Source organism: Limulus polyphemus, unplaced genomic scaffold, assembly GCF_000517525.1.
Source record: "Limulus polyphemus unplaced genomic scaffold, Limulus_polyphemus-2.1.2 Scaffold139, whole genome shotgun sequence".
Classification (NCBI taxonomy): Eukaryota; Metazoa; Arthropoda; class Merostomata; order Xiphosura; family Limulidae; genus Limulus; species Limulus polyphemus.
The window spans coordinates 902,368-915,811 of NW_013665749.1; the positions used below are offsets into that span (position 1 = coordinate 902,368).

At 33.2% G+C, this 13,444-nt stretch overlaps 1 protein-coding gene across 6 annotated transcripts in view; it reads left to right on the forward strand.

Moving 5' to 3' along the window:
- The window catches only part of LOC106474550 (septin-7-like), an 80,262-nt gene that overhangs the window by 7,273 nt on the left and 59,545 nt on the right, over positions 1 to 13,444 (forward strand). For 3 of the 6 annotated variants that reach the window (XM_022379840.1, XM_022379844.1, XM_022379829.1), the window contains exon 3: positions 8,674 to 8,675. The exons of 1 other annotated variant lie outside the window; for it this stretch is intronic. In XM_022379840.1, coding sequence (XP_022235548.1) covers positions 8,674 to 8,675 — 2 coding nt within the window. Of the gene's footprint in view, positions 1 to 8,673; positions 8,676 to 11,134; positions 11,351 to 13,444 lie in introns of those variants that run through there. 2 more of the 6 variants (XM_022379852.1, XM_022379836.1) reach the window with 2 other exon arrangements.

Below are 13,444 nucleotides of genomic sequence, written 5' to 3' on the forward strand. Positions count from 1 at the left end.
CCGTCTTAACGTTGTTTTAACAACGTTAAGACGGCTTTTCGACTTCTTGGGAAGAATTTTAAGAAGACAATAAACCTACAGACATCGGTCTTGTTTAACAAAATATATATATATATAATTTTTTTCATTTCTTTCAAGAATTCTGCTTTCTACTTTTCTTGAAACTTACACTGATTTTTAAACAAATAATAAAAGCAAGATGACAGTATTTCATATGGTCCAATAAGGCCACCAACCAAAATACCAAGACCAAATTAAATTAATAATTTACATCCATGTACATTGAAAGAATTAAACTTTCCACTTATCAATAAAACCACTTAACAAGATTATAACTAATCAAAAGATAATTTTGTTGAAAACAAAACTTCATATGATCTTTCAAAATGAAGAATGGTTATTGTGAGCTGAAGCACGATATTTGAAAACCTCTCAGTGTTAGAACCATTGACGGTAGTGGTGTCCCTCGTGGATCTGTTATAGGGTCTTTGTTCATTATTTACCTCATTGATTTGGATAGCTACTGTGTTTGACAGTAACGTTTAAAAAAGTCGCAGATACAACTGCAATTGTAGAAAAAGACTTTCTGTAGAAACTCTTCAAAAATAATTAACATTTCTAGCCTAAGTTTTTCATCAATTATTGCCCAGAATTGATTAATGAACTCTTATACTAGTCCAATCAGCAATAATATAATAGAGTGAATGTCATAAACCTAAGCATTGTGCCTGATATAATCAAATGTTTGCCATTAAAGACAGCCTATTAGCATTTACCTAATTATGTCACCTGTTATTTATCCAGTGATCAACCTAAGCCAGGATATTTTCAGTGACATTTTGTACCCCATCATTAAATATTTTGAAGACAATCAAGACTGTAAATTCAGTATTGTATTTTATTTTATATTGAAAACACTTATTTTTTTAACGTTGTTTAAAGATGAGTATGTGTTATCGTACAAGAAAATTTACAGGCTGAACACCACATTGAAATATGAAGTTTTTATTGTCCCACAAGGTTTTCAGTTCCTTTTGAAAAGTTCTCTGTTAAGAGGGATTGCAAGTTGAGAAAACAATTAAAAATCATGACATGCTACCATAATTTTTGATTGATAGGTATATGGATGCAAAGGGCTACATCTAGTTTGGGTTGGTTCCTTTTTACAATTGGTTATCATGGTTGGCTTGATAGATTTTTATTGTACCCAAAGTTTTCTTCTTCTTAATCAACATTTAGTTTTTTGTCTTATTAAGTTGTTTGTAAGGTATAAATGTAATTTGACGTTTTGAGATTTCTTATGGAAAGATTAGCTTAAAGAAAAAAAGAATATATGTTGATAAAATTTTGAATTTTTTTTTGATTGAACATTAAGTTAGGTTTTATTTAGAATTACATTCATGTACTTATGTCAGAAATTATATTACCTGAATGTGCACAGTCAGTCCAATGGACTAACCCTATATTGGAGAAGTTATGTTAACCCTAATTCCAAATTTACAAAGTGTTTCTTCACAGAGTGTGGCAAACTTTTAGTCAACAGTACAAGTTTTTTATACACAAAAAAATAAGATGTGTTACTAAAGGTTTTGTACTAAAAATGTGTGTGTGAAATGTCAAAGTCAGTCTGACTCAAACTATGACAAGTCAGAATGCAAGGTGGTGTTCCCATGAAGAATAAAAATACTTTTAGATAGCTTTGATATATGGAAACATCTGTTAGCTGAGTTCTTGCACAGATCTTAAAATATAACGTTCATAAATGAAAACATCGACTCATGTTTATACGTAGATCTTGAAAGTTACCATGGATTGGTAACATTTCAACAAAGTTTGAAAAACAATTGAAAATGGCCATCACAAAATGTTTTTCTGCAGTGAACCCCTACTGTGCTTATTCCACACGTAAGTTGTTGCCTGCAACACACAAAGTTGCGATACCTACCACACAGAAAAGTGTGGTTATTTATGAATTCTCATGCCACTGCGAATGGTAGGTCGCACTTCACAAAAATTGCAGGATAGAATTAAATACCATGTACTCGCATCCATAAGAACTAAGAGTGTGAAAGTAAAGAATTTACCATGTCGTTCCTGTAAAACAAAATTTCTACCTCCAAAATGTGAATCGGCAATTGGCCAGCATTTACTAGTGAACCTGACTTGTGCTGACAAGTACACGGATAGCATGTTTGAAATTATTGCAAATGGTCAGTTGATCTTTCATCTCTATTTTGGAAGCCACCTTTGTTAAAACACATAAACCTGTCCACCAAAAAGAATTCCTATACAATCTACACATCCTTCAGTAGGTCTGTGACATTTCCTGATTGGCTAAAGGACACTCCAATCAGTGATTGCCTTACTGGCCTACGTTGATCTGACTCATTTTATAAGCTGTTTTATTTCCTATATATCATTTTCCAGACGGTTCTGCTATGATTAGGGTCTGGCAAAAAGCTTCAGCAGATATTTCCATTGCAACATCTCAACCAACAATTGATCCAGTTATCAACGCTATTTTCAAGTTTTGAACAACTTTACTTTCAAGATCTACGTATCTACACGAGCCAATATTTCTATTTATCAATGTTATATTTTAAGATCTGTGCAAGAACTCAGCTAACAGATGTTTCCATATATCAAAGCTATCTTCAAGTTTTGTACAATGAAAAACGTTTTCAAAAAATACTTTTGTTGTATAGTTTGTATAACCTCCACTTCTAAATTTATATTTAGTTTTTTATTATTGCTATATATTGTATCTGTTATTTTCTCTAACATAAACTTCAGTGATATCAGTAATGTAGAGTAATATGAAATGTTAATCATGGTAACTCTGACATCAAATGTGTACTACTATGTTGAATGGTAATCTGTACAAGGTCAGGACATGCACACTTTGACCTTCACCCATGCACTTAGGGTAACAAATTTATCAAACAGTATTTGTTGCAGTTCTGTACATGCATATATTGATGATAGGCTAAAAATGCTGTAACCAGATATGGCTACTTAGGCTACTTCCAAATTTTTTTCTTTTTTTTTTCACAGGCTAGATATGAAAAAGAAACTTGCTGATGAATTGTGTAAACAATAGGTGCTTTGCTGTTTACCAGTGTAGTAACAAACTTATTTTATTTGTTTGTACTATCATTATCTTATCTTCACCACAGCCAAGAAATCTTTACATGCACAATAATTGTATTAGAAAAGTCTATAGCTCTTTTGTATTTTTAAATCTGTTGTAGTTGATAACCACTTACTTTTTATAGTTACTGTATAATATGATGTCAATCATTCATAGAAGCTATTGCATTTCAATATTTGGAAAAAAAAGGAGAGAGAGATGTTTTTTAACCTGGTTTAGAGGAGAAACTACTTTGATAAACATAATTGTACTTTCCTTACAGAGGAGTTAAAATCTGGAATTCTGGACTTGAATCTTTTTTATGAAATGACTTGAACTTTTAGGATTGATGAAAACTTAGTTTTTATGTGCAATACCAAATGATTATAGATAAAAAATACATTTCTATCAGAATGTGTTTGTTTATAAAATAACACTAAATAGTGTATCAGCAACAAAATTTCTGTTGTAGTTCATGTGCAAGCATTTTTAGGAAATAATTGATATTAACCAGAAAATACAGGAAAAATTCACAGAGGTAATAAGGAGTATATGTATGAATATTTATGTATCTGTGTAAGTAAGTATATGAATGTGATTATGCTGTACATAGATGAATGGATATGAAAATGATGATATAAACAGCTCTGCAACACTATAAGTGATAACACTTTGTTAAAAATTATTAATTAGTATAAACTAGTGGTAAAGGGCACAGTTGTAAAGCTAAGTTAAAGATGTTTTAATATACCAATAACAGCTGATACATGTCTTATAATGTGCACAAGATGTTAGTTGAAAATGCACCCGTTTCCTTTGATGATGAAACATAATCTACATAACGGCCTTTTCTGTTTATTTCACTTAAAACTATAAGTATATTTAAATTTACTCTGAAGGCAGTGTGCTATACACTAACAAGCTTGGACTGGTTTTATTTGTGAATCTGGATGTTGTCTAAACTTTCATTTAATACGTTTATCAAATTCAACATTATGGGTTTGGAAATGTACTCAAAGTGATTGTCTTTGGCGAGGAGTATCATTCATGGTATTCAAAAACTATACGGTGTTTGAAATGGATGATTTCAGGTTTGTTTATTTTACACTTGTTCATCATCAGCGGTGATGGTTACGAACACTTGTACTTTATCAGTATGACTCAAGCAGAAGGACGAGAATGAGTTTCAGTTGTAAAAGAGCTTTAATCTTGTTTACTCAATAAAACCTGTTTTGCCTTGCTATATCCCAATTTTAAAATTCTTGACACGTTAGTGATTGCTTGGCAGTTACTTTTATAGCTTTACTGGTATAGGTTCAAATGTTAACACACACTAAGGGCTGCATAAAGTATAATTTTTTTTCGCCCAAAGAGAAGGGAAGTCGGGTGATGATGAATCATCCACATAGGTCTCCACCTATATCGAACTTCACATACTTTATGGGGAATTATATTCACAAGCTGTAGGTCCGACCTTACTTTCATCAGTCATCAATATTCACTCACTCAGTGCTTCAAATTTATTTTACTTGTAACTCACGACACTCTCAGCATGTTGAAGCACCCACTCTTATATCCACCGACAGAGTATGTCTACATAGCTAAACATTCTATATTGAATGTTTCTGAGTAGATGGTAGCAGAAATCGGAAGTGGCGCGGATTCTGAAACCAGTAATGTGGCGTACAAGTATTCTAAACAGTACAACACAAAAAAAAAAAAATACAATCTGGCATCTTAAGTCCAGATGTTGTTAACGCTATTAAAAAAAGTATACACTAATGCATGAACCCCACTTAATAAGAAAACAAATAAAATTTCTTAAACACCATACGTAACGAGATACAATGACTAGAGAAAAACAACATAGAAAACAGCTGCTCTGAACTTGACACTTTTAAATGATCTTAAAGACTTCTGGAAGCATCTTACATGCGATTCTAACAGTGGCGTATACAACATAAACTAACCTGCTCACTGATACATAACGGCAGTTTAAAACTATAAAAGTTTCATGGCCACTGTTTTATTTGATAAAGTAACCCCAGTTGTACAAACAACGTCTTATTATTCACAGCCTGCTTTCCAGTAACAACAAAAGAAAATATGATCATGACCAGTTAAAGTGGAACACCTGAAACGTAAAGATCCTAATAGAAGTTGTATTTTAACTCTTTCACGACCAGACATTTTGTATCCTGGAGCCAGAGTAACTTGCTGAAATTTGTTGTGTTTGATTGATTGACTGTATATTTTGTAGAAAAACGGTCTTGTAAACCATATATCATTGGATTCAGTGTGAATAATAAAAATAAAACTATAAAGTACGCCCATAAAGTCCGTAGGAATATAAATAGTGGACGTACCAAATAGCAAGGGGTTTAGAAAAGGCCCTCTTAGCCATATTCAAATTATCTCTAATGTCAGGTTACAACCATGCCCTTGAAATCAGGCAAATGTCACAATGTCCCTTAATTTAATTTTTCTTTTAAATTATTAGATAGGGTCTTCAGGAACATTGTCTTAGCTCTTGGGGAGCCTTATGCTAAAGTGTTCTGGAACCTCTGGCTCAGTAAATAAAATTCATCAGCTACATGCTATAAAAGGAAGAAGAGGTCCTTGTTGCACCTGAGTTCCCAAGGTCACCCACCACCTTGTCCTGAAACACGGTCCAGAAGACAATATCATTATCGACAGCCGTGTTACCACATAAGTTGTTCTTGTTGAATAATATTAATAACAGTGATAATAATAAAGTACGTGACATAGTCCGCCCAAATGTTAGTAGTGTGGTCTTCGCTTTGTAATATATGGTTTCGTGCTACAGACAGTTACTGGATCCCATCGGCTTTAAAATAATAAGAAATTTAAACTTTTTTGTGTATGAAACTGCTTTGGTGGTACATGACTGTGGGCTGATTGCTTTTAGCACTATAAGGAAGTTGGTGCAACAAGAGCAACCTAAGAGGTTGGCGGTGGGTGTTGTTGACTATTTGCTTTCTTTTTAGTCTTATCATTTCAAAATTAGGGATAGTCAGCGCAGATATCCCTGGTGTAGCTTTGCGCTAAATCCTGCAAAAACAAACAATGATTTTGTTTACTGCCAGGCCATCTAGTTATAACTTAAGTCACAAAAAAAACCCAACAAAAATACCATCAATATTGCAGTTAATCTCACAAATTACTGCTAAGGTTCCCCTCCGGGGAATGAGATATATTATTAACCTAATCTAAACCTACCAAGCCTAAAAGTAAAGTAAAGACACATAGTCAATGGAAGTAAAAACACCACCAGGAAAGGAGCTCGCAGACCTTCAGAACGTATTGGTTACTGAATGCAGCATTGACGCTGTGAGTATCGGAGACATTCGAGGCATCTACTTACGCTGTAATTTCTCTGAAGGCGTTGTTCTGAATTTGGTCAGGCTATGATTTCTGAGCTACATGCTGTCTAAAATGCGACGATGTGCTAATTTTACTGGCGGTAGATTTATCACTGGTAGCATCATTGTTCACATTAGCGTTATACGTCATAACATTATTCAAATAAATTGCTATTTACCCTCTGCTTAAGTTTATTAAATAACAAGGTATAAGACTAAAGGATCATAAATACTATACCGTTGTTGTCGTCGTACCACATGTTAAGAGAGTTAGAATACGCCCCACAAATACATTCTTCTTTCGCTTATTCAGTCTTGAAATATGTATTTGAATTGAGGTTAATGTGTTTGTATAAACTCTTTATATTGGTTTGCAGCGTGTGTTAGTTTCGAGCGAGCGTAAAGTTTGTAGCCTGAGGATACTTGCGGATATAATAAAGGAAACTGCAGGGACATAGAGTGAGTTCCAACATATAGCAGGTATAGTTGATGTAGTTTAATGTTTTTATGCCCATTAATTCTGAAAGAAGTATCATTCTATAATGAAGAAAGTGAAACACCATAACAGGTTTCTTAGATATTATTGTTTATAGGAAGTCTTAAGCGAACCAATTCAAGAATAATTGTGCCCGCGAGGAAAGAGAGTGACATCAAAAACAAGTGTACCGTGGCGTAAGTTCACATGTGCCTAAGGCTATTTCCAACATGTTTTGATTGCTTTGGCTACTTGTACTCGTTAAGCAACAAGTATACTTTTAAGTTCGCATGTTTATAAATGTACAAGTTTAGAATCTTCGGATACACTTTTAAAACGTAACAATTCGGAAATTATTGAAATACATTCTAGCAACCGAGCATTTGTAAAGTCCAGAGTTTCATGTCTGATTTAAAACTTTTTTTTTCACGGATTTACTGTTCAGCTAGATATTCCCGAAGAAGGGCATTGCTTGAAATGTTGCATCTACAACAGTATATGTTATAAAATACATGTATCTGTAGTTAATACCTTGTCGTCTTTGGGCGAACCTACTTTTTTTTAAGAGGAAGTAGGCCACTTTGTTTTAGTTCAAGCTAACCAATAGTTGAGCTGAATATGATATTTCTGACACTTGTTTGAAGTAACAAATACCACAATATTATTAGTAATTAGAGTGATTAATGAGAAAACATTTAATAAGCTGGGTCCCGGTGTATTAAAAATATTGGTGCAAATCTTGCCCAATTAAAAGTGTAATTGGTTGGATAAATATGCCACCCACAACTTTTAAATTTAAAAGTTGGGTACAGCGATTAGGCCTGGGTGAATTGTATTTATTTTATTTTTATCAATCTTCTATTATAATAATACTCAGTTTTTGTCTGTCCTGAAGATGCGCGCGCACTTCATTTCAACGGATGTAAACAAAAGGCGGATGTGAATATACTTTATTAGACATTTTGTACAACAAAGGCTATTACGTTAGGTCGTAGAATAATATTAAGTTCATTTATTGATCTTACTATATTGGATGTAGCGTAGCGTGTATGTCAATATCTATGTACGTAACCAAAACTCCTGCACCATCTATTGAATGGCATCACAAACAAAAATTCACACTTTGAGTATTCAAGATTCAGACAATTAGAAAAATAACTGTGGTGTGTGCAACAACAGCTTCTTTATAATAGAATACAATGTTAAATAAAATTATTCTCCTCTCAACAAGAACACGACTATCACTAGGACTGTACGTGAGAGTTTGACTATATCTAAAAAATGTACACAAGTTACGGTGTTAATTTAACTATCGAATACCAGCCGCGGTCCGGAAAACATTTGCGGTAGTTTTCATGTCCTTCGCTTGAATTTTCCTTATTCTATCAATTTCACGCACGGCATTTAAGCTACGCTCTCTTGCATGCATTATTTGTTAGATCGATAAATCTTGGTCTATTTGAAAAAACTTTTAGGCGGTCAGACAAACTCAGGTAGACGTAACTTTATTTAATAAAACTATACGTAAACAGTAAAGTATAGTAATTATATTTATAATAGTGAACATAGTATGAAATAGTAATGAGCATGCAATGTATGACACAGTTTTAGGAGTTGAAACAAAGAAACACACACAAAAAAGAAGAAACCCGTACTAAAAAAAAGTAGCCAAAAGGTGTTTATAGCAGTCTACGAAACGAACTGAAGCTAAGTTATTGCAAAGTAAGGTAAATGTAAAGTTGTAATGAAGGCAAATGTAGCTGATTATGCAGAAACGTCTGAATGCGTCTTCACAAAGTGATAAGCATATGGTCTTGAACAAATTGCGCCTATAGCAATTATATTTAGTGTAATGTTAATTTTTTTAGAAAATTACACGCGAGTTAAGTGTTATTTGTTTGAAATCAAAGTCAATCGTCACGTGATGACAACGACATTGTGCCATTGTGTAGTATTAAAAGTATGACTAAGCAAGGACGAGGGAATCCTCAATAGCCTCAGCACCTAAGTCTTTAAGGCAGGATTAGAGTACATTTATCAACGAGACCTTTTTATAAGCTATATTTTTGTGCGCCAGCAATACTAAGCGTGGGGCGTGCGAATATCCGATTGGATTTTATTACTTTTTATTTAAATTATTTTAGGCAAGATCAGAGTAAATTAATTTGAGACCTTGGGCGTGTTCAAATACATCAGTGGAAATGGTTTGACTTTCTGTGTCCAAAACTGTAATTAGATCTCAAATCGGTGAAGAGATGACGGAGCTATGAGTTAAAAGTTTGTACTTGAAAAACAAGAGGGAATCCTCAATAGCCGCGGCTGTAATTAGATCTCAAATCGGTCAAGAGATCGAGCTATGAAGTAAAAGTTTGTACTTGAAAAACTCCGAGCCATTCTATGAGCCCCTATGCCGTGGCTAAAAACAGGTAAGGTGATCCTGAATGGAAAAGCCCATATAATTCCGGGGTCCTCGGAAAAAGGCCTTTCTAACGATAAAAGATTTGTAGCGTTTGATCGAGAAATTTGCAAGAAAAGTTCCAGAAGACGAACCAAAGTGTTTTATTTATATAGATAGGCTGTATTTAATAAAGGCATAAGTAATGTTAGTCTTAAGACAAGTAGACTTGCATATTTCGGTGCCTGCGATTAAAATTATTTTGTATTATTTCAGTTATGCAGTATTTAAAGAAGTACTGTTGCAATAAATATGCTAACTTGACCGCAAATGTTTTGTGGGTCGCTGCTAGTTAGTATGATATCGCATAATTTTGTTTCTAGGCGTTAGTTGTTTTTTAACAAAAAGAGCCTTGTTGTGATATAAAACTTTGAACTTTTTTGGTTTTGGATTGCAGTCGTTGGTCAGTAGACGGAGTCTTGCACCACAATTATGTTACTCATATTATAAAGAAAAAGGATCATTAGCACTTAATAATGTTGTTTTCAAATCGTTAAACCCTAAATATTTGTTTTGTGGGCAGCTATAACGAATAAGTAGATTTTTGTTTTTTAACAAAAATAATTTTTTATTAGATTTAGCGTGATTTTAAGATACGAGCACTTATATATAGTGTAACATTTTATCTGTACATCATAAATTGTCGTAACGAAATAATAGTTCACAGTAAATGTAGTTAAAAATCTATTTATTATTGAATTACTTCAGATCAGTAGTATTAACTAATAGAAGAAAAATACATCGAAAGTTAGCAAAGAATTAATAATATATTCGGATCAGTCAACTGGTGTTGAAGAGCGCAAGTGATCCAAAACTGAATGAATCAATTCACTACACACGTGTGACACATAAACACACTAGAATATAAAAAAATATAATATACGATTTGGTGCTGACTTTACGTTACTCGGACCGAGGTTTGCAACTTCGACTAGTCTTACTCAAAAAAATGTGCAAACTAGAAATAGTATGAAATCAACAGGTCTGATATTAGTGATAAAAAATCACTAGACTACAGATCTCACCCCCCCCCCCCATTCCATATAATTAGCTAGTTTGTTACGAAGTTAAAATCAGAGGCGTGTAAAAATAGTATTTTAATGTATTATTTTTTCTATCGAACGAAAAGCCTTTTGGTCGTTGATATGTAGCAAACAAAAAAAACTGTTTTTACACGACTATGATTTTAAATCAGTAATGGGCTAGTTAAAAGGAATAGTGGGGGGGGGGGAGGTCGCAAATCTGCAGTGTAGTATGATTTTTATTAGTATAATGTTGATTTCATTACTTCGCCGGCCTTCGCTATTTAGAATCGTAACAGTAAAATTAGTACTCGAAGAAATAACGAAATGCAAGATAAACTATATTACGTTAAGTGATTACAAAACTACTACGTGAACATACAAATCGATACTGACCCGTATATTGAAACATAGCTACAGTTTTACAAAGACATTTTTTTACCTTTCTGGTAAGTTCTTTCTATTTCGCCATTCAGTCCTGAAGCCAGCAAAGATTTAATTAATGGTATATGTTCGGGACACATACCGATGTAAAAGGAAATGTCGTTCTAAGCGTGTTGTGATTGGTTTCAAGCGAGTCACTTAACATGACTTTACACTTTAGGGGTGGGGCTAAGGGGTTGGGTAGATTTACGAAATACGCGTATGGTGTCAGATGTTTGTTTAGATGTTTGAGCAGTCGTTATTTGCTCGTTCGTTGCAACCTCCAGTGTGAGAAACATTTTGTGATAGTGAATCATTGTGGACTAGGCATACTGCGTAAACATATAACGTTGCAATTTAAAATTATTTTGTACATATCACTTACCTATTGTGTTTCTAAAGTATTCTTTTATTTTTCTCTACATGTCTTCCCCTGATGTGGATATTGTTTTTCATCAAGCAGTAAGTAACATTTTTTTTTGTGTGTCGTTTGTTTAAGTATTTGCATACACAAATTACATAATTGTGATAAGTTTTTTATTGTTACCTTTTTTTTTTCTCTGAGCATCAATTAGTTGAATGGAATTCAGCTGTGTTAAAATTGTGACTAATGTACTTAGACGCCAATATTGAATTATCATGTTACGTAAGACACGAAATATGCTTTGTTTTTTGTGGGTATATGTTTGTTTCTTTATGCACGTATATATTATAATATGTGAATATAAAATGCGAATATCTATCATTGAAAAATGTGTAGTAATGCAAATTAACACTTTGTAAGTTATTCTTTCACACCACAGTTTAATTTATCATTATCAGGTGAAATCAAAATGAAGTCCATATACTAAAAGAATGTTTAATGATGAAAACATATTTGGTGAATCTCAACGGCTTCAATGGTTTGTTTTGTGGTAGATAGACTACTGTTCCAGATGAGACTAGTATATTTTAACTTGATGAAATGAAATTATTGATAGTATTTACCACAAGAAACATATGTTCATATTCACAAATTCGTATCCAACAGACACATGTAATTTCATTGTTAAATTACATAAGTTATCAGTTTGGTTGAATGTTGCGATGATGAACCTTCCAAAATTAAAAAAAAAAGAAGTTTTAATTATATAGATATTCGTGAATCGTATACTCGTTACACGTGACGTCGTAGAAAATAATCGTTTTATTAATTTAATTTCTGAATACGTACAGAAAATATCGTCAAGGTCAGTTACGAATGACATATAATTGTTGTAGATTAAACTTATCGTAAACCTGTGTTCATAAAATCTGAATAGTCAGAACAAGAGTGTGTACCAAGCATGAATAAGAGAGAAGCAATTTTATCACAAAAAAAGGTCTCAGTTATTTGGGTTTTTATTTCGTGATTCATCCAATTTTTCATCGTGATATTTATTCGTTAGAGCCATGAATGACTAATTAGCTAGCTGTGGGTTTGCCACCTGTTACATATTTTACGAAATCATTCTTTATTCGGTAATAGAATACAGCGTTTCGTTTCAGATAAGAACGGAATGCAATTTATCTCTTATTTTGTGTAGAGTATTGGATATAAATAATGCGTGTTTGACCAGTTGCTACACATTCTTCATTACTTTCACTCGTAAGATTCTAGAATGTTTTTTGTTTTAAACCTCAGTGTTCGACTTGAAGAAAATGCTGAAAATTATCTAGCACTTACAAAAGTGTTCCTTATTTTATAGATGCCCAGGTGGCAACCCTATTAGATGTATTATAATGTTACTGATCCAATAAAAAAGAATGAGCCTAGTTTTTTGTTGATTTTTGAGACGGTTTGTTTCGACTCATCACTTGCGTGCGTGGTTTTAGTTAGCTCACCGGTAAATCGACAAGTTTTCTAAGGGTAAAATTAATTAAGTAATGAAAAGAACTGTGCATGTGTGATTGTGTAGTTAAACTGAGGCATTGCTTTCTAATCAGAGCCTGATTAACACAATGACTGACCGGACTGCAAAAGCTTTGGGAGCCCCTCCGACCTTGAAAATATTTGAAAAATTCATAAATTTACATTGGTGAGACCCTAAAAATAATACTTTAGGTCCTGAGCCTCAGTAGGCGTGATCCAATTCTATTTACATCAAATGATATTTTTCACTTCCTGTTTCCTGTCTTATATTTTCTTAAGGTGTAGTCTCGTACGTGAAGAAATCCAATAGTTACGTTTAATATGACACGCTATTAGTTTCATGTATGGTAAATTATGGGTGTTATTAATTCTATTTTAACAGAATAGGTGCCCCTTGATTAAAAAATGATATGAAATAATAGTGAGCAAGTTGACTTGCATATCGAGTGCTAAAACAGGAAATGATACGCAAAATTAACTTTGTTTCACATTATTATTTAAGTAGGAAATTCCTTTTCAGAAACTTAATTTTCATGTAATGGCTGGAGACGGCTTAAATGGGTAATGAAGAAAAACTTTAATATAAGTTTAACATGACAGCAAATGGACAACGTTCCGACAAGGGTGATGACAAAACCTTGTCGAAACGTTGTACATTTGCTGTC